This window comes from Pelobates fuscus, chromosome 5 (genome assembly GCF_036172605.1).
Source record: "Pelobates fuscus isolate aPelFus1 chromosome 5, aPelFus1.pri, whole genome shotgun sequence".
NCBI classification, from domain to species: domain Eukaryota; kingdom Metazoa; phylum Chordata; class Amphibia; order Anura; family Pelobatidae; genus Pelobates; species Pelobates fuscus.
Window position 1 is genome coordinate 74411144 of NC_086321.1, and position 27854 is coordinate 74438997.

Here is a 27854-nt window from a genome sequence, read left to right on the forward strand (position 1 = left end):
ACAATTTTTCTATTTCTCCTCTACAGATGCAATGTGTGCCTTGGTTTTGCCAGGACTGAACTGAATTATGATGTTCCAAAATTTTAAAAGGGATAATATAACAGTTTCTCACACAAAGATTTTTTAAGCTAATAATACCGTCAGTCAGTTCTTGTATTTCATGTGTCGGATGCTGGCAAAATAGGCAAGTGAAAAGATCTGAGTGACTTTGACAAGAGCCAAATAGTGATGGATAGACGACTGGGTAAGAGCATCTTCAAAACTTAGCAAAAATGTTGCAAGGAAAGACAACTGCTGAACTGGTGTCAGGATCATTGTTGCACGTAGGAAGCAAAGGCTAGCCCATCTAAGAAACCTTGGGTCCTGGCATTCATGTGGATATGTTACTTTGACACATACCACCTATCTAGAGATTGTTGCAGACCACGTAACCCCTTCATGGCAATGGTTTAACATGAAGACAGTGGTCTCTTTTAGCAGGATAATTCACCCTGCCACACAGCAAAAAATGTTCAGGAATGGTTTGAGGAACATGACAAAGAGTTCAAGGTGCTGCCTTGGCCTCTAAATTCCACCGCTTTCTATGCGACTGAGACTTTGGGATGTGTTGGAACAGCAAATTTAATCCATGAATGCCCCACCTCACAGCTTGCAGGTCTTATCAAATTAACATATTGAGCAGGAGAGTCCAGTACTCCAGCAGACATTACAATATGTGCGAGTATGTTCTGCAGTTATAACAGAGGTGTCCGCATCAATCACTAGAACAAAGATCAAATATAAACATTTTGTGCTAGTGGAATGCCAACAAAATAGAGTATGGAATTTATGATCTTATGAACCATATGGATGGGGATCTATTCACAAAACATCTAATTCACTTTTGCAATTTTGACTGATTGCGTTTAGATCAATTTTCCTGTATCTGGTCATTAATTATCATCTGTGATCCACGATTTCACTATATTCACTAATAACCAAATGGTAACTGAATTAAGCTGAATTACAATATCAGATGGATCCCATTGCTGCCGGCAACAGACAAGCAAACTGCAGCCAAAGTATATATTTAAAGATCCTCCCCTGGCCCTATGTGTATTCCGATACTAGATTTCATACCTGTGCCTTCTGCCTTATCTCTAATTAAAGGTACAATCCCTCAAGCTATATCTCCGTTACAATGTGCTAGAATAGCACAATGAATATTCTAAACAACATTGCTTCTCTTATTTATAGAGATCTCTAATAGAATTCCAGTTGCATACAAGAGGGAAACGGAGAGCAACAAACGAGACACATTATTAAAGATAATTAAATGGATCTTATTTTTAGAGGTTAAATTCCCTTGAACAGGAAATCGGCATTGCAAAACCAACATTAGATTTTGCAATTTAATCACTAGAGCAGTGTAAGACAGTAATGGAGGCCTGTGATAATAATATAACATAATATAAAGTAGTTGATGTATGTAAAATAACTCTGCTGGCAGACTGGTTTAAGGAACAAAAACTGACAATGATCTGAAAATGTGTAAAAAATCCTTTATCAGAAAAGCAGGTTACAGAGAAGGAAACAGGAGTCACAGGAAAAGGAAGGGCGTAGTCTATTTCGGTCAAGGTTAAAGCAAGTCACAAATGAAAAACTAAAATTGGTGACACTTGTAAATAAATGCCAAGGAAAAATGCATGGCTAGTTAGCTTTTTTAAGATATGATTTATTAATGAATATACTATTTTATTTAAAAGTAACTATTTCGGGGGCGTGGCTAACCACGGAGAAAGATGGCCGCCTGAGCCTTTAGCTCTGCACCACGAGCCAGGCATTAACAGCGATTTGTGAGACCCCTGTGGAGGAAACAAGCGTAAAACTGCAAGATGTCACACTCTAAAACTCGCCGACAGCAGGACAAACCTGACAAATTAAACTTCTTCGCTCAGACGAAAGTGGCGGCTTTGGCGAGACAATCCGCAGCCGCGGGAAATCAAGATGGCGCTGAGCTGTCTGGTGGTGGCAGTCCGGGATCGGAAGCGGGTACGCCACTGGACGAAGAACCACTTACCACAGCGTTCCTAAAACGAGCCCTGGATGATCAATCCCAACGGCTAATTACAAACTGGCAGGCCAGCGTCGCTGAAATCAAAAGAGACCTACAAGACATAGGATCTCGTACGACGCAAGTTGAAGCCAAAATGGAGGATCTGGTTGAGGCCCACAACGAATCGGCGGAACAAATTAAATCTCTTACAGATCAATTGCACCAATGTGAAGCAAAACTTATGGATCTCGAAGATAGGTCCAGAAGAAGCAACATACGAATGAGGGGGATACCGGAGACAGTTCTCCCGGCAGATTTGCCAAACTATGTACACGGCTTCTTCAAACTCCTAGCGCCTGAGATCCCAACAGACATGTTGCTGCTGGATCGCCTGCACCGGGTGCCAAAGCCCCAACATATATCAGCCTCCTTACCTCGAGATGTGCTCCTAAAAGCACACTACTTCCACGTAAAAGACCTGCTGATGAAGAGGGGCAGAACCGCGACAGATCTCCCCGCGGAGTACTCGAAAGTAAAGTTATTTTCCGACCTCTCGGCAGCCACGCTAAGACAGCGGAAAACGTTCCAGAAGGTGACAGACACTCTCCGCTCCCACCACATTCTATACCGCTGGGGCTTTCCAGTCCGATTGATCATATCCCGAAACGGAACCACCACTGTGATACCTACAGTCGAAGACGGGATGAAGCTTTTGCATCAATGGAACCTACCCATCTCCAACGAAGTACAAGCTCCTAAACCACCGCGGAGAGTGGACAAGGACTGGCACACAGCCCGCTAAAGATCCACGCAAGTATTACCGCTCAGGCGGTGCATGGTTGAAGGGACTCAGTCGTAGTCTCAGGCTAATGACATTTGCTAAATCCTACACCCTTTTAGCTTTCCATGGACTTACGTTTATGCTGCACTACCACGAGTAATTTGTTTAGAACAGGTCACGTTGACCTAATGGGGTTCTTTTTAGTTTAAAGATTGTGCACAGATACTGAGCTTTAAGCTAAATTATGGGTTTGGCATATACACTGACATCGGGGGTCCGGGTGGGCGCATACACCCCAGTAAAGGTCGCACTACACACAATGCGTACATGACCTTCTGAAAGCCGAGGCCTTCAACGGCCCTTGTCCCTCCTTAATTACTATTGGGAAGCCCTCATAGAGCACTAAGCCTTGGTGGGCTTGCCGGAGGCCATTTTATATTTTCTGTTTGTTAGAGGTGCGAGGTGGGAGTTCCCATCCGAGTCCCGTCTCCCCAAGTCTGTTGACTCTGTATGGTCAATCGAAGGTAGGGAGAGGCCGGACTCGGGGGATGTAGGGCCCACGCTGCAGTCGCACCACACATCAGGACATGGCTTCTGATTTGCTAAACCTCGGCCACTACAACAGGGTGCTGATCCCCTAGGTACAAAGGCCCTGCGTCGGTGTGTGAGCTGGGGGGCATCGCGGGGGTGCCTCCCTTCCGGGCCCCGTCTCCCTGACACGCTACCTCTGCAGATGTATCTGGATACCATGGGGGGCTGGGCTCGGGGGATGCATTACCCGTGGTGCGGCCTATGCCGCACGACTGCGAAAGGGGGATAGGGGAGAAATTAAGTAGAATATAAGGTGACACCATAAGCTAACTGTAGATACTGAACATGTACGCTGCCAGACGCCCACTTGGAGCCCCTAGACTGAAAAAACCTGAAACCATGCTGAATTACAAACTGTTAGTTTTCCCCCCCGAGTGATGTAAACCCACAGGGATATCCCTTCTCACAACATGTAATCACAGGTGCTATGACCTATCTAAAGAACCCAAATCACGCCCTAGGAGCTTGCTTCCGAGTTGCACGGCCCTAGCAATATGCACATAGCACCTAAAACCGATAGCCTGCTCAGGTCGTCTCCTATCCACCACCTCCGATCCCATGCCCCCCACGGCGCTAGACTCTAGTGCCTTGCACCGAGATCGGGCTATATTTGTAAATACTTTGGTTTATAGTTTTTACTCCCCCTTTGATCCCATGTTCATCCTTCCTGGTTTTGTCCCAACCCCACACTGCTCAACTGACCCTCCAGATGCTCTGGGAAGGGTATCCACAACCCTTGGCCTGTATATCACTGAGTACACACGACAAAGGGCACATCACCATGCTCAAAATTCTGCAGCGACTACAAGCAGAATCACTAACACCCTACACTGAAGATCTACTCGCATAATGTCAGGGGATTAAACATGCCCCATAAGAGGCATATGCTGCTGCACGAAACCCGTAAACTACAGGCGGATATATTATGCCTTCAAGAAACCCACTTCCCCAAAGCAAAGATCCCTCACTTTGGCACGCAACACTTCCCCCACCAATTCCACTCCGCTCACGTCTCTAAATCTAGGGGAGTATCTATATATATCCACAGATCAGTTGCCTTTGAATTGTTACAGAAAGTATCAGACACGCAAGGCAGGTATTTGATTGTGATATGTTTACTGAATAATGTTCAATATACCCTTGTGAATCTATACGCACCAAACGAAAATCAGAAAAACTTTCTGCTTCATGTACTCACAAAAGTGGAAGCCAAACAGAGGGGTACCACTGTGATATGTGGGGATATGAACCATATCCTAGATCCGACCCTGGATACCTCATTGCCGCCACAGGTAAAGCGACAAAAATCCCTTTTACCAACATGCAAAGCGCTGACACAACTTCTGACGAAGTTCAATTTATACGATGGTTGGAGAACTCTACATCCATCAGATAGACATTACTCATATTACTCTAGACCGCATAAGTCCTACTCTAGAATTGACATGATACTCATACCTGGGCCCTACCTTAACTTACTGCAGTCCTGCATCATGGGTGAAATTAATTGGTCAGACCATGCACCTGTGTTAGCAACTCTTAAAGACGGATTCATGTACAGAGGTTGTAACCCATGGAGGTTAAACGAATCGACATTGCAAGACGAGACATTTAGTTCGGAAGTAGAGTCTGAACTTCAACACTATTTTATAACCAATGATACACCAGATGTGTCACAAGCCACGATATGGAGCGCACACAAAACAGTGATGAGAGGTTTGTTCATAAGACGTACCTCTTTCCTCAAACGAATCTCACAAACCAAATCTCTAAACCTGCTGAGACAGCTGAGGGACGCTTCGGCTTCCCATATGCTCAACCCGACCCCTGCAGGCGAGACAGTCATTACACAACTCCAATCGGAACTCAATGATCTCAACATAGCCAAGACGACACGCACACTTAACAGACTTAAAACTAAAGAATATCATATGGGTAATAAAGCGGGTTCGCTTCTAGCTAGCCGTCTCAGAGAGGTACAAGCCCACACTAAAATCTCACATATCTTAACACGTGATGGGAAGAAAGTGATTAAACCCCAAGAAATTAGCAACCTATTTGCAGAATTCTATAGCAAACTATATAATTTAAAAAACGACCCTGCAACCCACCAACCCACCACAGAAGAAATATCGAGTTTCCTAGCTGGCGTACAATTGCCCTCATTATCAGCCACACAACAAACCATTCTAGCAGACCCAATCTCACAAAAAGAAGTGGAGGACGTCATACGTAACCTACCTCTAAACAAATCACCAGGCCCAGACGGCTTTCCCAATGTATATTATAAGAGATTCTCCTCCCTCCTTGCACCTAGGCTAGTTTCACTCTTCACCTCAACTACTGCCTTGGAATCTATGCCATCTGACATGCTTGCAGCTAATGTGGCCACCCTGCCTAAGCCTGGGAAGTCGCCAACCCAATGCGCCAACTTTAGGCCCATTTCCCTATTAAACTCAGATGTAAAGATCCTTGCCAAAGTTTACGCCAATAGACTGACTGATATATTACCTACCATTATCCACCCCGATCAAGTGGGTTTTGTACGCGGAAGACAGGGATCGGATGGTACAAGAAAGGCCCTTGCACTATTACATACCATGCACAGACAGACCCCAAACAGCCTCCTATTATCCTTGGACGCTGAGAAAGCCTTTGACCGCCTGCATTGGCCGTTCTTGCAGGCGGTCATGACTAAATTTGGTATCCCCACACAATTTATCTCAGTGGTCAAATCTCTATACAGTAACCCCGAAGCCCGAGTATTCACGTCAGGGTTCCAATCTACACCTTTCCCTATCACTAATGGCACCAGGCAGGGATGCCCCTTGTCACCACTTCTCTACATCATGGCCCTAGAGCCCCTGGCCGAATACATCCGATCGACAGTACAGATCAAGGGGATCCGGGTAGGTGGGGAGGAACATAAACTGAACCTCTTCGCAGATGATATCCTACTCACAATTGCTGATCCACTAGAGTCCCTGCCAGCGTTCCACTCTGTTCTGCAGAGATACAGCCGTTGCTCCTATTATAAATTAAACCTCTCTAAGACGCAGGCTATGGGTGTAGGGATGGAGGAGGGCTACTTGTCTAACTTGAGGAGCCGTTTCCTATACGATTGGCGAACTGACTATTTAACATTCTTGGGCATCAAACTCCCACACACTCTAACTAATTTATACCATCTAAACTATGTCAAACTAAGCAAAGAGATCACCAACACTCTCCTACGCTGGAGACATAAGTTTATCTCTTGGTCAGGCCGTATCGCAGCAGTTAAGATGGTGGTTCTACCCAAATTACAATATCTATTTCGGACACTCACTTTGCAGATACCATCCACTTACTTCAAAACACTCCAGAAACAAATCAACTCGTTCATTTGGCAAGGCAAAAGACCTAGAATAGCTTTATCCACACTATACCAACCTAAACAAGCGGGGGGAATGAGCCTTCCCAACGTGCAATTATATTACAGAGCGGCAGTATTAGCCAGCCTATTCTCTATTACCCAAACCGTGCATTATCCTCAATGGGTCCATATAGAACAACACTGGCTGCCTACAAAAGACATGCACACGACACTGTGGCTGCCTCCTCAAAAAAGGGGTGACACCTCACAAGTACTCCCAGCTACCCTAACGTTGCTAAAAATATGGGACGCCACCCGGGCACTCTTGTGTGGACGCCACCCAACCCCTCTCTCGATGCCCATTAAAGCATTAACACACATGATCCCAGACTTTAATTATAGAGCATGGAACCGGTGCGGGATACTTTATGTAAACACTCTCTTAGATAAAGACAGGCTGGCAACATTTGAGACTCTCAAACGAGACCACACACTACCAAACACTATGCATCACTCCTACTTACAAGTGTCCTCCTGGTGGAAAGCCCACATATCTCGGTCTCAACCCCATACTGAACCGGACCTAACACACTTTGAAAAACTTATTATGACGGGCAAGCCGGCAACAAAACCCATATCTACTATATATAGATTGCTAATGCCTAAAAAGACTATCAAATCCATGACCTGGGCACAGTCCTGGGAGACAGATCTAGGTCAGGTAAAGACAGAACAAGAATGGTTAAACTCGGTGAATGCGGCCAAGGGTATGTCATCCTGCGCCACTCACTTAGAGATCACCCGCAAGCTCCTCTACCGATGGTACATGGTCCCCACAAGACTCGCAACCATGAACCCATCCTTATCTAACGTTTGCTGGAGATGCAAACAAGATACAGGATCATTCCTCCATATCTGGTGGAAATGCCCGAAACTTCAACCTTACTGGAGAGCAGTCATATCATTGATACACCACCACACATCGGTAACAATACCAAACTCTCCAGCCTCTTTACTCTTATTCATGTATGATGCCTACTACCCCAAACCAATCAAATACTTAATATTCCATATACTGGTCGCAGCCCAACAGCTCATAGCCAAAAATTGGTTATCACCCAATAATGCAACCACACAAGAAATAATAAGAAACCTTTCCCAAGTTGGGAAATACGAATCTAACATAACACAGATCTCGCCACAAGCGAGCTGGAGGCATGAGGTGTGGGAGAACTGGGCACGGAAACACCCGACATGAGTAAACCCCTGCGAAACAAAATACAAATCTACACACAGGTTGCAAAGGTACTTAGGGGCAACATAGACTGCAGACACTAAGGGTAAACATTACAACTGAAGACTCTCGAGGGCCTACACGAGGTACCAGGCGCATTTGAATGTGTAATATGAACTTGTTTGTTAACTGCAACAAATAGAAGTGATGTGAAGAAAGGTATAAATGTATGGGTTGAGCACTTACCTCACCCTTAACCCCCCCCCTTCTCTTCCTTTCTGTACCCCCACTGGTTTTATTCATGACAAATAAAAATAAAAATTGTCAAATTGAAAAAAAAAAAAAAAGTAACTATTTCATACTTTTGTTTCCTATCTCATTCAGTAAGCAACATTATTATTTCATTCTTCTTATAGTAAAAAGTGTATTTACAAGTCAGCGAGTGGAAATAAACCGACAATTTCATTGCAATCTTTGGGTCAAGATAATCTACAGTTAGTAAGTAGATATGAATTGGGTTTAATGAGAATAAGCTTGAAAATAGAGATATACCTTTTTCTTGTCTTCATCCTCCCTTTTCTTAACGTTGTAGATGACTTGGAAGAGATCCTTAAGGTCAACCACTAATGGTTCTGCCTTGGGGGTAAAAATACATAAAGATTAATGCACTTATCCACTTTTTTTTTTTTGCAAGAAAATTCCAAACAATTGATGTTATTTTTTCTTTCACGGTGGGGGGGACTCAACATTAATGTAAAGTGAATTATACATTTTACACCAAAATAGCTGAACTGGAAGCACAGCCGACTTGATGAACTGTTCCAACTCAGATATTTTGGTCTTAAATTTGAAATTCACTGTGAATTTACTTTTCTGATAATTCTCACCAGCTCAGAACCCTGCAAATGTTAGACAGTGGGGTGCATGATACTGATTAGCTCTCTATTAAAGGCCCAATATAAACCAGCATTTCTTGTTTTTTTGACAATCTTTATTTTTGCTGAACAATAGATGTACATAACAGGCATTCCAAACAATTTAGCTGTGATACACAATAGAAAGAAGAATTACATACAGCAAATACTTTTATAGGCAATTGAGTAATTAAACCAAATCCTTATATGAATAATCCCATTCTAAACCACTGATCAATGCTTATGTAATGATTAAAAAGTTAAACTGCACTTTGCCCTCCCACCTGACTTTGCCTAAATCAAGCGTGCCCATTACGTCTCCCCATAGAGGTGAGCATGACAATCCCAACATAGTCTCTGTAGATACAGAGAATGTTCAAGAATAGAAGAGAGAGGAAAAAAGCAGGTGGCGGGGGGGAGGTGGGGGTGGCGGGAGGAGGTAGCAGAGGAAAGGATGGGTTGTACAGTAAGATGCAGTGCAAGATGACATCTGACCTTTACCCCAACACTCTAGCATTAATTGCTGTATGGACCCATGAAGAGACCACCTAGCCAGGGATGTGTGTGTCTACTCTATTCCCCCAATATTAGTTAATAAAAATCCATTCGTGGTAGTCAGATCTCATTAAATTTCTCCTCCCCACTTACAGGCTAGTCGTCATACACTCTATCTGCCTGATCTCTTCCATTTTCTAAAACGGGTGTAGCAGACTGCTTCCAGAGGGCAGCAATCAACATTCTAGCATTCAAAAAGTGCTGTGTTAAAGGTTTTTTAAAGCTGCCTGGGTGAATGGAACACTATCTCCTACCACGCATACCAGCGTCTCATGAATATGTGATCAAAATGATCAGATCTGTGGGCATTGCCACCATATGTGTAAAAGGTGTCCTCTAACCTGTTTACATTCACATGATCTTTCAGGAACATCTCAGTAAAAGCTGAGGTGTCTGATACCACATGGATAGTAGTTTGTAGTTTGTTTACTGTATTGATAAGCACAGAGACAAAACGTGTTGAAGAATGCAGACCATTGTTCTTCTGATGTCACTAAATCATCATTTGAAAAACTTAGGGGAGGGTTGGGGAGGGTTGGCTCCACTGTGGTGATTAAATGTTGGTATAAAACCGAAATCACTCTTAATAAGCATGTATCAACCCCCTGCAGAGAGTGTGAAATATGTCTTGAACAGTGCTCCCTGAGGGGCTGCGTGAGCTGCGTGATGGATAGGCAAACTGGTGTGCATTCATGCTAACCTTACCTGCCATTAACTTGTCCTATCTCCTTTACCTCTACCTTTACCTCCCTCCCACCTATAAATATAAAATACACAGAGCTGAGTAGACTACAGATTTAACCATGCAACAGGTAGAGCTGAGAAAATACAGAGAAGTACAGAGAATATGGGCATTAAAAGGAGATGCCAGTAAACAGTGGCATAATGGGGGAAGACGGGGATGGGTGAGAGACACGTGGAGGGGCTGAGGGGGAGAATGAAACACATGGAAGGTTTGGGTGGGGGATGAGATACATGGAGTGTTTGGGGGAAAATTACATATATGGGGGGAGAATGAGACACAGGGAATGTTTGGATGGTTGGATGAGACACATGGAGGGTCTGGGGTTTGGATAAGACACATGAAGGGGCTGGGGGAATAAGACACATGGAAGGGCAGGGGGGAAATTAGACACATGGAAGAGGTTGGGTGGAGAATAAGACACATGGAAAGTCTGGAGGGGATGAGACCAGGGCCGGACTGGGAATTCAAAGCAGCCCTCGAAAAATAAATGTATGCCAGCCCCATAAGTCCTTGTGCCACGTATTGTGTATATATATGTGTATATATTACATTACACACATACATATATATATATATATATATATATATATATATATATATATATATATATACAACATTGTCCAATGCTTGTACTCCAGTAAAAATTTAAATATAGCCCGGTGCTTGTCAGCAAAAATTGATAGAAATAGGATAGGAAAAGCACTCCAAGGACTTCATTTAAAGTATGAAAAAAATAACTTAACTTTATTCAGTAACTGCCACGAGTGATCAACGTTTCAGTCCTATGTCAGGATATCTGATGAAAGTCCTGACATAGGACTGAAACGTTGAACACTCGTGGCAGTTGCTGAATAAAGTTAAGTTATTTGTTTTCATCCTTTAAATGAAGTCCTTGGAGTGCTTTTCCTATCCTATTTATATATATATATATATATATATATATATATATATATATATATATATATATATATATATATATATATATATATATATATATATATATATATAGTTCAATCTTGCCTTGCACTCCTGCTTTAATATAATCACTGTTTAAATACCGGTTGCTAGACTGTGGTCAGAGGCAGCTCTCTAATTAGGCAATTCCCTAAATCGCCTTAGGGCAGACTATGTCGGGTCCTCGGTTACTGACAGAGGACCCGACACCAGGAGGGGGCCCGGCGGCCTGCTCTGTGTTAGGCCCCTCCAGTCTGCCTGGCCAGAGTTCTCCAATCGCAGATACAGGCAGGGCCGGTGCAAGGATTTTTTGCCGCCCTAGGCGAAAAAATGTTTGCCACCCCATTTGTTTCACCCACTCATGCAAACTTACATACACTGACCCATACACATACACGCTGAGCCATACAGACACACACTGACCCACACACATACGCTCACACTGACCCCCCCTCCGCACACACACACTGACCCATGCAGACACACACTGACTCATAAAGACAATCACATTGACCTACACACACAAACAGCCCCATACATACACACACACTGACCCATGCAGACACATGATGACGCATACACAGACCGATACATACACATACACACTGACTCATAAAGACACAAACACTGACTGATACACAGAAGCTGACCCATGCAGACACACACTGACCCATACAGACACACAGAGACCCATACATACACACAGACCCAAGCAGACTAACATACAAAAACATACTAAAACTGCTATTATTACACAATTGATGTTATTCATTTACTAACCTCAGAAGGATGAAGGGCTACGTTTGAACCTGTGTCCTTGCATATTTTTTTAACTGTCTCTATAGTCAGGGAATTTACCAACTGAGCTACCTCGCAATGCTGTGCAATGCATGTTTTGAACTTACTATGGAAAAAATAATATTACTGTGAAAAAAAAATGTTTTCTTCGTCTTGTAAAAACCTTTTTCCTGACTAATATAATCCCCTGTCACAGACTCTGGCTACACACCTAAACACAAAAGTGTCAATTTCTGACATTTTAAACAATTTTGTGATACTATTTTGGGAGGGAGGTAAGCAACATAATCAGTAGCTTGTGAAATTATTATAATTATTGTTTTGACAAATGGAATCAGAAACAGACCAGTAATCCTAGTTCTTATAATAATGATTAATTGTAACACTGGGATGTTCCTTTAATTAGCACTTTAATAAAAATGTGTATATATTTGTATATAAACAAGAAAAACATCCTCAGTATATAAACATAAAATACCTGTTGTGATGTTTTTATAGCAAAGAACTGGTGCTGCCCTTCAGCTCCACAGACATATCCGAAGGCCCGATTATCAGTCACATCTCGAGCAATAAAGGAAATTTTGTTCACTGGATGTTCGTGCTCTATTACCTAAAAATAACAAAAATCTGATTACAAAATACTCAGTGATAGAAAACATATGCTTAGGAGTGTAGGGCCCAATTTGGGTGACACCTCTCCCCCCAGTCAATGAGTTTAGGTGTATAACTATTGTATCAGTATATATAAAAAGAAGGAACATGAACGTCTGAAAGCACTACTCAAATGGCTCTTTACTTTTCTAGACGATAAGACCAATGGTTTCATTCACTAATAGTGATGTCGCGAACATAAAATTTTCGGTTCGCGAACGGCGAACGCGAACTTCCGCAAATGTTCGCGAACGGGCGAACTGGGCGAACCGCCATAGACTTAAATAGGCAGGCGAATTTTAAAACCCACAGGGACTCTTTCTGGCCACGTAAAGCACGTAAAATAAGGGGGGGGACACCTACTAAATAACAATAAGGGGGGACGACCTACTGTCCTCCCCCCCGGCCCCCACCCCTGACTGGTGGGTGGGGGCCCTAAATAAAGATAGAGGGGGGGACCTACTGTCCTCCCCCCCGGCCCCCCCGGCCCCCACCCCTGAGCGGTGGGTGGGGGCCCTAGATATGAATGGTGGGGGGGGAACCTACTGTCCTCCCCCTGGCCCCCACCCCTGAGCGGTGGGTGGGGGCCCTAAAAAAACAATAAGGGGGGACCTACTGTCCTCCCCAGCCCCCACCCCTGAGCGGTGGGTGGGGGTCCTAAATAAAGAGAGGCGTGACCTACTGTCCTCCCCCCGGCCCCCACCCCTGAGCAGTGGGTGGGGGCCTTAGGTAATAATGGTGGGAGGGGACCTACCATCCTCCCCCTGGCCCCCACCCCTGAGCAGTGGGTGGGGGCCCTAAAAAAAACAATAAGGGGGGAATCTACTGTCCCCCCAGGCCCCCACCCCTGAGCGGTGGGTGGGGGCCCTAAATAAAGAGGGGGGGGGACCTACTGTCCTCCCCCTGGTCCACACCCCTGAGCAGTGGGTAGGGGACCTAGATAATAATGGTGCGGGGGAACCTACCGTCCTCCCCCCCAGCCCCCACCCCTGAGCGGCGGGTGGGGGCCCTAAAAAAAGAATAAGGGGTCTACCTACTGTCCCCCCCGACCCCCACCCCTGAGCGGTGGGTGGGAGCCCTAAATAAAGAGAGGGGGGATCTACTGTCCTCCCCCTGGCCCCCACCCCTGAGCACTGGGTGGGGGCCCTAGATAATAATAATGGGGGGGACCTACCGTCCTCCCCCCCGGCCCCCACCCCTGAGTGGTGGGTGGGGGCCCTAAAAAAAAATAAGGGGGGACCTACTGCCCCCCCCCCCGGCCCCCACCCCTGAGCGGCGGTTGGGGGCCCTAAATGAAAATCCCTCCTCCCAATGAAGGTGACTAGGGGTCCAAATCCCCTAGTCACCCCCCCCACCCAAATCAAGCTATTCCCTACCTACCACCCTCACCCTAAAAATAGTGAGGGTGGAATAAAATAACTAACCTGTAAAAAAAAATGTAACTTACCATTTGACGTCTTCTTTTTTCTAAAATCTTCATTTTTCTGCCCCAAAAAGGCCAAATAAAAAGCCATCATACCCGACGAACTTAAAATAAAATAAAAAAACCTGAGCGCAAAAAAAAAAAAAACAGACGAAAAAGAAAAAATCTGAGCGCAAAAAAAGAATCCATCTTCACCCATGGAGGGCTCCGCGCAGACTGAGCTACGCAGGGCGGGGGAAGGCTTATAAAGCCTTGCCCCGCCCTGCAATTAGACTAAGAACACTCTGATTGGTGGGTTTAAGCCAATCAGAGTGCTCTTTGTCATTTTACACAGCGTGGGAAAGTTCTTTGGAATTTTCCCACGCTGTGTAAAATGACACAGAGCACTGTGATTGGATGAACCATCCACTCACAGTGCTCTGTGTCATTTTACACAGCGTGGGAAAATTCCAAAGAACTTTCCCACGCTGTGTAAAATGACAAAGAGCACTCTGATTGGCTTAAACCCACCAATCAGAGTGTTCTTAGCCTAATTGCATGGCGGGGCAAGGCTTTATAAGCCTTCCCCCGCCCTGCGTAGCTCAGTCTGCGCGGAGCCCTCCATGGGTGAAGTAGGTAGTAGGTCCCCCCCTTATTGTTTTTTTAGGGCCCCCACCCACTGCTCAGGGGTGGGGACCGGGTGGAGGACAGTAGGTCCCCCCCTCTCTTTACGGTAGGTCCCCCCCACCATTATTATCTAGGGCCCCCACCCACCGCTCAGGGGAGGGTGGGGGCCGGGGGAGGACGGTAGGTCCCCCCACCATTATTATCTAGGGCCCCCACCCACTGCTCAGGGGTAGGGGCTGGGGGGAGTACAGTAAATCCTCCCCCTCTCTTTATTTAGGGCCCCCACCCACCGCTCAGGGGTGGGTCCGGGGGGGACAGTAGGTCCCCCCCTTATTGTTTTTTTAGGGCCCCCACCCACCGCTCAGGGGTAGGGGCCGGGGGGGAGGACGGTAGGTCCCCCCCACCATTCTTATCTAGGGTCCCCACCCACCGCTCAGGGGTGGGGGCCAGGGAGGACAGTAGGTCCCCCCCTTATTGTTTTTTAGGGCCCCCACCCACCGCTCAGGGGTGGGGGCCAGGGGTGAGGACATTAGGTCCCCCCCAAACACAGTTTACTGGCTATGGGGGGATAATGTATAATAAACACAGGTTACTGGCTATGGGAGGATAATGTATAATAAGCACAGGTTACTGGGTATGGGGGGATAATGTATAATAAACACAGGTTACTGGCTATGGGGGGGATAATGTATAATAAACACAGGTTACTGGCTATGGGAGGATAATGTATAATAAGCACAGGTTACTGGGTATGGGGGGATAATGTATAATAAACACAGGTTACTGGCTATGGGGAGGATAATGTATAATAAACACAGGTTACTGGCTATGGGGGGGATAATGTATAATAAACACAGGTTACTGGCTATGGGGGATAATGTATAATAAACACAGGTTACTGGCTATGGAGGATAATGTATAATAAACACACAAAAAAAAAATGCAGCTTCAGAATTTATCTAAATTGTATGCTGTCTAGGAGGTGGGAGGGTCTGGGAGGGAGGGTCTGCTGCTGACTGGCTGGAATGTGTCTGCTGACTGTGAGGTACAGGGTCAAAGTTTACTCAATGATGACGAATAGGGGGCGGACCGAACATCGCATATGTTCGCCGTCCATGGCAAATGCGAACATGCTATGTTCGCCAGGAACTATTCGCCAGCGAACCGTTCGGGACATCACTATTCACTAAACTGTGAATTATATCAATTGAAAATCAAGTTGCAAAAATTAATTTTTGGGCTGATTTGGAAATATTTTTAAACTATTTTAATTATACAAAAGTGTTTTATTAAATGTGCTTGGTCAACATAGAAGGCTGTCTGTCACACACCCCACACTAGTCCCCAATTAAGCAACAAAGTCTTGAATTCGGGCTCTTGTCTTGTAGTTTGGAGTTTGCCATCCAGTGTGCTCCTTCTGGGGACACAACACTGTGGGCATGTCAAGAAGTACTCGTACTGTGTGAAAAGAGATAAGGGCATTCAGCCCGTACAAGAGCACCTCAGAAAAACTCATAGACTACTCTGAGTGGGAATAACAAGCTCAGTTACCGACCACTTTGGTGAGTATGCATGCCAGGCTGTCACTATGCCTATCAAGGACCTGTGCCACACCCCATCCCGCCTTCATGCTAGCCAAGAATTGTCAAAGGCTTGTGTTGTGAAAAGTGGTGCAAAGATGTAACAGTAGAGGTGCTACCAAGGCAATTTGCCCGTTGGTTCCACTGGTTTTCACAGTGTTTACAGAACATTTTATTTCAGAACAGGACACTTAGATAAATCCCCCAATGTATGTGACTCCAGCCTTGTATTCCATTCACATCACATGCCTTATACATAGATATCTTACAAACACTTTAAGGGCTATTCACTAAAATGAGAATTGTCAACAATTCAGCCAGAATTCAAATTATTATGGTTTAGTTAGTTCTGCAGATACATTCATACGTGTTTGCACGCCTTACTCTTTACTACTATAGTTTATTTTATATCGATATATAAATAATGTCATAGCTGTGACCCTGCCCAAATTATGATTAATTTCACACTTTGAGAACATGATTGTAGCGATATGAACATTTCTTGATGATTTCAATAAAATCTATATAATTTTAAACCTACAGTATAATACAATCAGTCATGAAGCTCTTATCACTCATCATCAGTTTCTAACTCCTCCAACTTGTGTCCTAATGGGAACTGTTAATTCTGGAGCATTCTCACAGTTTTACAGTTTACTAAGACCTCAATTTAATATTTTTGGTAAGCTTTTTGAAATGATTTAATATTTTTGCATAAACTTCAAAAATGTTTTTTTCCCTCAAGAAACTAAAATATCAAAATGATATCACTATATAAAAAAAAAACCTAAAATATTTTTCAAAATATTAAATCATTTGAAAAGATTATCCAAAAGTATTAAATTGAGGCCCAAAAATAAGATATGGGTAGGATTTTTTTACAGGAGAAAAAAAACAAAAAAACAAAACAAAAAAAACAATTTCAGATTTGGGTGAGGGAAAAGGGACCATTACATGCCAAAAAAGTGTCAGTTTTCATTTAAAAGAATTAATTCTCTTTAGAATAGTTGAGTCACGACTGATGTTTACATAGAGGATATTTTTAATAGCCTCAACAACCCCTGATAGATGTTGTTAATATTAATTATGAAACAATTATCAATGGAAATCGAAAATAGCTGAATTGGTGACATTGACCTATTTCGACCCAGTTTTTTTATTTATTTATTTTTTGCCACTTTACAATAATACACTCTATAGTGGATAATTGTGGTTCATATATGCATGTTATCAGAGCATATTGCTCACACACTGCTTAAGGTTTTTCAATTTTTTTAGGGATTAAACATGCAAGCATTAACAGAACTTCCCGTAAGTTAGAATTTAAACAATAAATCACGTAGTACTTTTTATTAGCTATTTTGGAGCATCAATTAGTTTAATGCAGCAAACCTACGTTTTTTTCGATGCTAAACATATCCCATATTACTATCTTCTTGTATGATTTTTCTGTAATCATTTCCACAAAGACTGCTGTCAGTTTATTCAGCAAAATGACATGGTACAATAAGCATTTAATGGCATACTATTTTGAATGATATGACTGATAGCAACAACATGTCTCTGTACGTTTTGTGAAATGTTAACGATCATGTGTCGGGCTTATTAAACAGCACGCGGCTCGGTTTTAGTGTCTTAGATCACCTGCATGTTAAAGAGACAGTAAATCTTATGTCTTTACTGATTAGTAGAGCAAATCAATTCAGCATTATCGGTTGCATAAACCAGTAGGTCATGAAGTCACCTAGTGTCTTGGAATAGATTTAAACCATACAATTTCTCCAATTACACATCATCACCTGAAAACCTTCCATCTTTGATCATCTGAATTACTGGGAGGTATGAAACCGCTGCAAGTCTGGGAGCGTGTACTGCACTTCGTGATTTTTGTATTTCCTGTACAATAACCACTGCATGTGGTGCTTTATATATGTAAGGCAGCAAGATTTTCCTCATTGAGAAATTATACAGAAATGCAAGCATTGAATCTTAAGTTGAAAACTCATTTGAGAAAGACCCTTTTATGTCATTTTTTAGATTTTTGTTTTTGCATTGCATAGAAATTTCCACTATGTTGGTTGCAACTCTAAATGATAACTACGTAGTACAGGGGTCCCTAATTTCAGGGACATGTTGGAAAATTACTGCCATTTGCAACCGCTGCCATTTAAATTTAGCCATCTACTGATAACGGTATTGCAGAGAAGATCTAAAGTGACAGAAGCAGTGAAATGCTTTCTCCGTGGCTCCTAGCCAACATATCACTATTGGGAGAGGAACTAAAGTAATGGAAGCAGCTGCAAAGTTCCCGGTGCTGCCCTAACTTTAAACAAACGATAACCCGTATTTCCCACCATATGTAAATTGGGACTGGATGAGCCGGACATGTGAACTGTGAGGTCCAGTTATGCGATCTCCATCACTGGCACAGTCCAAAGGGGTGGACCTCCCCATTTCCAGGTAAAAGGAGTCAGGTCAGCATGGTGTGAATAAGCACCAGACGGATGGTCAATCAAGCTGGTTGGCTCACTAAGGGTGCACCATGCAGAGAGCACTGTCACAGCACTGTTCGTGTTCCTAGTGCTTTGAGTATTGCAAGCACATCTAATGATTTGCTCTCGCTACATTTTCTAAGGAAAGTTCCCTGGTGTCCCCAAAAGTGAGATTCCAGGCAACAAAGATGGGACAGCAGGAAATGACCCTGAAACAGAGACTGTCCTGCAAAATATATGGAGAGTTGAGGAAGGGCTGATAACCTTATCCCTAACCTTACTCTACACGTTGCTCCAACCCTAGACCAGGGTAAAAAGGCAAGATACCACTAGAGTTTGATTTGAGTTGTTTATTATGCCGAGTTCAGAACCCTGGATGCATTATTTTCACATATTACACAGCACACTGTACTATACATATTTGTACAAGAGTTCTCCCTTATGTGCTCCTGTGTTTTTGCTGAAGGCTGCACCAGGGATTTTTTTTTATCTCACTGGAGACAATATGTGGAAGCACTGAATATATATTTATATTTCAAGAAAGACAGCACTCATGGGTCTTATACAATGATAAAAAGACTAATCTGCTACTTAATTAGATAAGCAGACACAAACACAACAAAGCGTATTGACATTTCAATCCATATCCTAAGACTATTTTTCCCAAGATCTTGATTTTTAAGAACTTCAAAAAATTTCAAGAGTATGGATTGAAATGTCGATACACTTTGCTGTGTTTGTGTCTGCTTATCTAATAAAGTGTCATCTCCTGATTGCATTGAGAACTGTGTGTTCTCTTTTCTTTTTTGGATTCTGTTTATCAGCTGGAGACTGAACCTGGGCACCGACATTCGCTGCATACTTTGAGTGCATAGTACAAATTAAATATAACTAAATAGATGTGTTCCCAGTCACAAATTACAATACACAGCTTGTTTATTGTCTTATTGTACGACAAATTGACAAACTGGAACTGTCCGAGGTTGTTGGTGGTGGGCACTTAATGGTTGACTTGACGTTAGTCATTGACTTACCGTCATCTTTATGTTACAAGGAACAGCGATGAGAACAGAATCATACAGTCAGGTGCACAGCCATGATCACATTATTGAAGAGGGAATTAATTCTGGCAGTCAGTCCCTATTGTGAGGACTGAAGTTTCCAGGAATCACAAACATCGTACTGTCTTGATATTGCCCTAAAGGATTTCTGGGATGGACTGGACAATGGAATCTGGCATTAAGAAGTCATTGTTGAGTCTATTAACTGCATATTGGAAACAAAGCTTCTTTGACTCACAAGAGACAAGAGAATGTGAGAAGCGCCTCAAGATTGCTACAAGTAAGTCCTGTCCTGCTTCAGAATGAGGATTGGATGTCCATGTGAAATCCCATATTCTCATATACTCTGGACCCTAGCAACAGCCCAGTGATGCTGTTTTCTAAGCATTTACTGTCTCTGTGTTACCGTAGAATGTATCTCTCATCTGCCCATCACGGCAAGTTGTGGGATTTCAGATGAAAGCAACTGTCATTACTTCTCTAATACTATCCTTGCCTTTTGAGTTACTATACTCCACTACCTCTAGCATGTAAGGTCATTGAGCATGTGTCACGACACTCCTTAGTCAATATGCCCTCGTGCAGTACTCGCACTCACCACTCTTTCTGTTTGGCACTGTTTCTCATTTAATTTCGTTAGGCACTACACCTGGCCCTTGTTTAGCACCTATATATTCTGGTTTCTCCCCTCACTCCTGGTCAGATCATTATCCTCTATCCTTGACCCTGTACCTGCTGTTTCCTGGCTCCCGTGATTCTGGCTCCTGTCTCCTGTCTCCTGTGTCTTGTTTCCTGAGTATCCTGAGTATCCTGAATATCTTGAATATCTTGTGTTTCCTGATCCGGTGTTCCGATGTCCTTATGGTCCTGTGTCCTGTGCCTCCTGTTCCAGTGTTCGCCTGCAGTGTTCCTGTCTAGACTCCTTCTCCAGTGATTCTGACCTTGCTGCATTATTTCTGTGTGACCTGCTTAGGACTTTGCCCCTTGATGTTCATTTTGTACTTGGTGGCTGCACTAACCTGACTAAGCCTTTACCTTTGCCTAGGACTATCGTGGACTCTGCCTGCTCTATTGTATATATTGGGTTATTGTATATATTTGTATATTTGTGGCATTGTCATATTTTGTTTTGTATATATTATATATATCTATATCCTTTTGGTTTGCCTTAATACATTTTCTTTATTACTCCATTTATCGTGTCCTAGAATTATTTCTCTGCTAAGTTGGTTCCCACACTTAAAGGGACAGTGCTGTTGCAGGGCAGCACCCCTTCATGCCATGACAGAATGATCTGACCACTTGGAACCGGCAGAGTATAATGTCTAGGATCACTATGAAGAACCTTGTTGGTATTCACGCTGATTCACAGCAAGAGTGTGCTCTCATTGAGACTTGTTGTAATCAGTTAGGAAAAATTCAGCGGCAGATTGGAAAGGCCTCTAATTTATGCTTATCTATTATAGATGTCTCCTGTCAAATCCAGAAATCTGTATTATGTGGATTTATCTATGAACTTCAAACTTTTCACAAAAACATATGTGATTCATTGCTTTTTCAGTTACCTAATTGCGATATATGGTTGAGAGAGCCTCCTGTGATAAGTAGGGTGTATACACTTATCCGTATGTCTCTTAAAGAGATATCACATAAAAAATCTTTATCATATTTGCAGAGACAAGTGAGAGTAATGCACAATAATCTTGTTGCCTTCTTACCTGAAGTGCAATTTATTATTGATCTTGTACAAGAAAGAATGACTGTCTTTATGCCTGATAATAATGATGGTATTCTCTTTTCTGATGTACATAGCATAACCAATCCTCCTGACTCTGACTTGGGAAAATGGCTTGTTGGTCCTCCCGACTGCAAAACCGAAGTCCCTCTGGAAATTAAAGCTGAATGCCTTCCTGCCCAAACTAAAGACGAAGATGTTGAGGGGTTATACAGCACTGGCGATCCCCTCATGGACCAAGTCTTTGATGAACTGGGTGCTCGTTGCATAGCAGCTTTAGAGGACGAGCAGTCTGAATGGGAAGGTAGTACCAGTACGCAGTTTCCTAATGTTGTCTCAGTACCAGAGACACATAGTACCCATATATTACCGTCTCTTTTCTGCAAGATCCACTCGCCTATTCCCAAGGTGAAGCTACCGGCTACCAAGATGAACGATCTCAACACCGTTCAAGAGGGTACATGTCTGGTCAGAGAAAGTCTCAAGCAAACTCTGCCCAACCACGAAGCAGAAACAGACTCCCCTGAGTCTGCAACTAGAGATACGAATTCCTACCTCACCGTGCCAATTGAGGAGACCACCAGTGACCTGAACCAGGTAACGGGATCTGATCTGAAGGCCTGTCCCACAAAGGATAATGCATCCGAACTAGAAGAGTCACCTATAAAATGTGCTCCGGGTGATGCAAGTGACGACAAGGTTGGACCATTGAAATTGGGGACCAATCCCGTTGAAGGTGAATCTCCTGTCAAAAAGTCACCACGTAGGAGACGTGGTAAACGACCTACTTCTTTCAAGACACTGGCTGAGAAGGCTGAAGAACCAAAAGTGAAAACTTCAGAACAACCAGTGAAAGAAGAGGCTATTGTGCCAAAGGCAGCTCATGACGTTGATGTGGGGAGGCTTGATGATTCCAATTTTAACCCTTCTACCTCTGGGGGTTTGAAGATTGGCACCCCTCTCACAACCGCAACTGTGGAAAATGAGTTGTCGCCAAGTAAAAAAGACAGTTATCTTCAAATAGAAGACAAAGACTCAGACTGGGTGCAACGTGACAAACCCGTGATGGATCAAGCCCAAGAGAAGAATCTAAATGAGACCAGGCTTGTTCTAAACCCACAGCCTGAAGAAGACTCTACAGTTCTTCAAGTTACATGCTCTGGTAGAACAATTTCTCTGCTGCAAGAGGAAACCCCAACTACCAAACTTGTACCTGAACCAAGCGCCGAAGATTATTCTAATCAGCCGCTTAACCAAACGCCAAAGGAAAGGAGTGTAACCGAACAAGGAGGTACCTGTTCCCATGATGAAGGAAGCTCCTTCTATGACATTTCAGTTACCATGATGTCTATCACTCCACCTAAACTCCAGCAAGTATTAAATGAAGACTTGCCTTCAGTTGAAAGTCTATCTACGACAAATAAAGAACTACCTCGAGCTGAGTTCACAAGGGAAGAAGAGAATGATTTCATTAACCAGGTATCTCTAGCCGCTACAGAAAAATGTCAATTTGAGAGAGAGTCGTCTCTGCTTCGGTTAGCCCCGTGCTCGGAGAAATTTGGGGAACCCTTCCTTGATGCATATCTGCGGTCTGTGGAGGAAGGCTCGCAGAATGTTCTTGATCCGGTACCTATTAATTTAGGGGATTCTCCTTGTTTGGTTCCAGTGGTGCCTACCAAAGATTACGCAGAGACTGTTCTCCCTTCGACTGAAGTTGCATCGCAGACTTTGTTCCGAGGATCCCACAAGCCAGAAACCAAGTCAGACCCAGGACTTCTGAGTGATGAACCTGTTACTAGCAATAGTCCCAGATCAAGTGGGTTAACACATTTGTCGGTCACTGGTATGGAGTGTTTCTTATCTTATGTGCCTTTACCTTCTGTTTCTGTGTCTGCCCTTCTATTGCTAAATGTTACTCTACAGTCCTTGCTTTTGTATGTTTCTATTCTGCCTCGTTGGTTTCTCCCATGGGATTGTCCACCTCTCATTCCTCCTAAGCCTCCTCCTTGTTTTCCTCTACTGGTTGGGTGGCCCTGATTTTCTTCTGTCACCCGTGGGGGATCTTTGGGTTTTGGAGCGCCGGGAGTCGCTCCTTAAGGGGGGGGTACTGTCACGACACTCCTTAGTCAATATGCCCTCGTGCAGTACTCGCACTCACCACTCTTTCTGTTTGGCACTGTTTCTCATTTCCTTTCGTTAGGCACTACACCTGGCCCTTGTTTAGCACCTATATATTCTGGTTTCTCCCCTCACTCCTGGTCAGATCATTATCCTCTATCCTTGACCCTGTACCTGCTGTTTCCTGGCTCCCGTGATTCTGGCTCCGGTCTCCTGTTTCCTGTCTCCTGTGTCTTGTATCCTGAGTATCCTGAATATCTTGTGTTTCCTGATCCGGTGTTCCGATGTCCTTATGGTCCTGTGTCCTGTGCCTCCTGTTCCAGTGTTCGCCTGCAGTGTTCCTGTCTAGACTCCTTCTCCAGTGATTCTGACCTTGCTGCATTATTTCTGTGTGACCTGCTTAGGACTTTGCCCCTTGATGTTAATTTTGTACTTGGTGGCTGCACTAACCTGACTAAGCCTTTACCTTTGCCTAGGACTATCGTGGACTCTGCCTGCTCTATTGTATATATTGGGTTATTGTATATATTTGTATATTTGTGGCATTGTCATATTTTGTTTTGTATATATTATATATATCTATATCCTTTTGGTTTGCCTTAATACATTTTCTTTATTACTCCATTTATCGTGTCCTAGAATTATTTCTCTGCTAAGTTGGTTCCCACACTTAAAGGGACAGTGCTGTTGCAGGGCAGCACCCCTTCATGCCATGACAGCATGGCCCTCAACCCCTCTGTTCCCGTGTGTCCAACTTCTCTGGTTACAATTACATATTTGTTAGTCCACCCACTGCAAAGCGCAGTGGAATTTGTTGGCACTATATAAAAAAATTCTAATAATAATGAAAGATAATTATGCCAATGACTTCCCCATAAGTACTCAACAGTAATTGATCAGGGACTGCGTGGGTGCTATACTTTAAGCCTTTTGTCTAGATTACTTCTGTACAATAACTGCTTAGGTTTTTTTATTTTTTTTATTAATTCATTATTTTATTATGTCTTTTATTTAAAGGAACACTCTACGAACTACAACCATTTTATCTCATTGGAGTAGTTATAGTGCTTGGACCCCCCTGGTGATGGCCCTCCATTTAGTGTTAACCCATTTTGAATGGTTTAAAACTCTGTCTAAGCCATACCGTCCATACCAGCAATGGGTGATCACGAGGCTGAGAGCAGTCATGTGACATTCTCAGCCAATCACTGCTGCCCATTGTTGTTTGGGCTAATGCGTCCACCTTAGTCCGAGCAGCACAGAGGGGTTGGGTTGCTGGGGACTCACATTTTGCATTAAACCATTAAAAACTGTTTAACACTGAACAGAAGCACAGTGCCAGGGACTCCAAACGTTATAACCACTTCAATAAGATTAAGTGATTGCAGTGCCTAGACTGCCCCTTTAATAAGACAGTACATTTAGCTCCCTATTTTTGGCAAATTGTCATTTATGAAACATGTTTTATGTAGTCAGCTCTGATCTGTAGCAGGTATTTGGAAAAAGAATGCTTCCCATTTACTTTTATTGTTGCTCCCAGTTAACCTACGCGTTTCAATTTGTTTACTTCAATCCACTGCCCAGTTTACCTACTAATATGTTACATATTTTAGGCTTCTGGAGAACATACCAATGGTTCAGTCTTTTAGCATGTTTTGTGTGTAACATATCGTTTTTCTGTATTTTGCATGATACCTGATTTTAACACAACTTTATGAAAAATATAAAATATAGATTTAAATCTACTGAACCAGTTGAAAAAAAATAATAACACCACATAACAAGATGGTTCACATTAAGTAAGGATAAATTTATTTTTCATATGACTTTTAAGGCCTCTTGGTTGTTTCATGCCTTTCTTTCTAACGCTGGATAATAATAATACTACATCATCTGCTTTTGTTCATGTCAAATGAATGTATAGCTATTTAAATATGAATTATTTACAACTACAACCATTAAATGACATGTCATTTACAGAACCTGTCTAATTGTCTGTAAGTGCACAAGACTAACTGCATCGCAGATCTGTGTCAACGCTCTTAACTGCAGCAACATTATCAGATCAGGGATACTGTGCGCATATCAAAGAATAGCACTTTTCATCTTGAAAAATTATCGCTTTGCTTTGAATTGTTTGGGCAAATGTCTTTGTAGTTATCTGTCTTCTAAAATATTAAATTTAGCAATGTACTGCTAAATTAATAACCAGATTACAACTCCTGTTACCCTCAGGTAATTTCCAACATTTGCAGGAATTGTAGTTCAACAATAGCCAAGTACCAATTGGTACTGCTGGAATATAATGGATGCTCAAATCGTTATTCTAGAACATATGGGACAAAGATTTCCTGTGGGATAGCAACCATTGGAAGACTTGGATCTGTGGACTCCTTCACCACCAGGTCATTAAATATAGTAAAAATCGGGAAGGTAGCTTTCGGTCTCTGTGCTGACGATAAACTTTTAAAATTAGGAAGCAGTTGTAATTGGTGACACTGTTTCAGCAATAAAATAACATTAACCATACTTGCTAAAGACAGCCACACAGTTTCAAGAATGTTCCTTATGTGATGAATCTATCTACATCCCCTTTAGCCCGCTCCTGGTGTCTGTGCACAGAAAGTAGTTATAGAAGAAAGGTTAGATAATGCGAAAAAGTGTACCCAAAGGAGAAGAGAAATGGCCAGATTTGTAGACTGCCGCCCACTAACTCGGCCATGTGTCCATTTGAAGCCATTAATATAGAGAGTAAAACGCATAAGGTTGTGTCATACCTACACTGCCCGTGCAAAAAAAGCAAAAGCGAACACGTGAATACTAGCCAAGATCAGGATTCCAGAAATACGGGAATACAATAGAACTGGCCAGGTCAGGTTTACCGAGGTCAGGAGAGTCAATAGGACATGGCCTGCGTCACGCCTTAGGCCCCAAAAAGTGAAGGAACGCAGTTACAGTGAACCGGAAATTATGTTAGGCATCATTTTAGTGGATGTAGAAGGGTGCCGCAAGCGTGCAGCATCCCTCCCTGCAGAAGACCCAGTAGAAGACTTCCAGTAGCATTCGCCTCCTGATCGTCATATGTGGCGTGTTTGGGAAGTCCGAATGCAAGCGCTGATTGGCAAAGCAGAAGAAGACCGGAAGGTATGGCTTGTGTAAGTAACACAAAAGGTATGTTAGGAAGCATGTGTTCTTTGTTCAGAGGGATATGAAGAGAAGCTGAAATAAGTACATTCTGTTAGGGGTAGATGTACAGGTATGAGGCTGGGTTTATGGTCCATACATATGGTGGAGGTGGCATCATGTTGCATAAAGTCTATGTCCTCTTGTTGTGGTAGTTTTTCTTCTTTTAAATATAGTCTCCTCCTTTACTGGGTTGATTCCTTTTATGTATTTAAATGTTTCTATCCTCCCTGTCTCATCTTTCCTCCAAGCTATACATGTTAAAGATATATGAAATTATATGGTGAATTTCATACATCTTTAACATGTATAGCTTGGAGGAAAGATGAGAAAGATGAGGATAGAACACTTGAGTACATGCAGAATGTATTTTTGTTAACTACACACAATTTAAATCTCAAAAATAAAATTTACAGTATTGAAATGTCTGCTTGCAGAGTACTGTAGGAGTGGGGCAGCAAGCAAGAATTGTAATGAGCCTTTGCTTGTCCAGCACTATCTTTAGATTGGTGACTGCGAGCTTTGGGCTCAAAAATGCCATTTGTTTTCCTCCAAGCCAAATTCACCCCCTCTACCCTCCCACCAAACCACACTGGACTTAGCACTAACTGGACAGGGAGAAAGCAAAGAACCATAAAAAAACTTTAGAATCTATACACTGATCAGCCACAACATAAAACCCAATATATTACAAATTATAAGGGATACATCGATTAATACATTAAAAAAATACATTAAAATAGGCTGATACAGTAAATTCAAATTAATGCACAGCAAAGACTGAAATGCATTCACAGAACAGATGATGCTTATATCACCTCAGGGTGCCTCCCCTTAGATTTTGTTTTGATTTATATATATATGTTTTTAACTTTATTTGACTAATTTGTCAAATAAATTAAAAGCAGAAAATCTACCCTGAGTCACTGAGATTGTGCTTGGAGAGGAGCTTACCACTGGGAGCCATAAGAGAAATTGGATAGCCCCCCAGAAAATCTAAGGGGAGGCATCCTAAGGCGATTTAAACATTATCAGTTCTTTGA

The 27854-nt window shown here is 42.9% G+C and overlaps 1 protein-coding gene across 3 annotated transcripts in view; it reads right to left on the minus strand.

Annotated features, from left to right (window-relative positions):
• The window catches only part of DAB2 (DAB adaptor protein 2), a 162996-nt gene that overhangs the window by 23948 nt on the left and 111194 nt on the right, over nucleotides 1-27854 (minus strand). For all 3 annotated transcript variants that reach the window (XM_063453999.1, XM_063453998.1, XM_063453997.1), the window contains exons 5-6: nucleotides 12441-12572; nucleotides 8549-8632 (exon numbers count right to left, since the gene is read on the minus strand). In XM_063453999.1, coding sequence (XP_063310069.1) covers nucleotides 8549-8632; nucleotides 12441-12572 — 216 coding nt within the window. The remainder of the gene's footprint in view (nucleotides 1-8548; nucleotides 8633-12440; nucleotides 12573-27854) is intronic.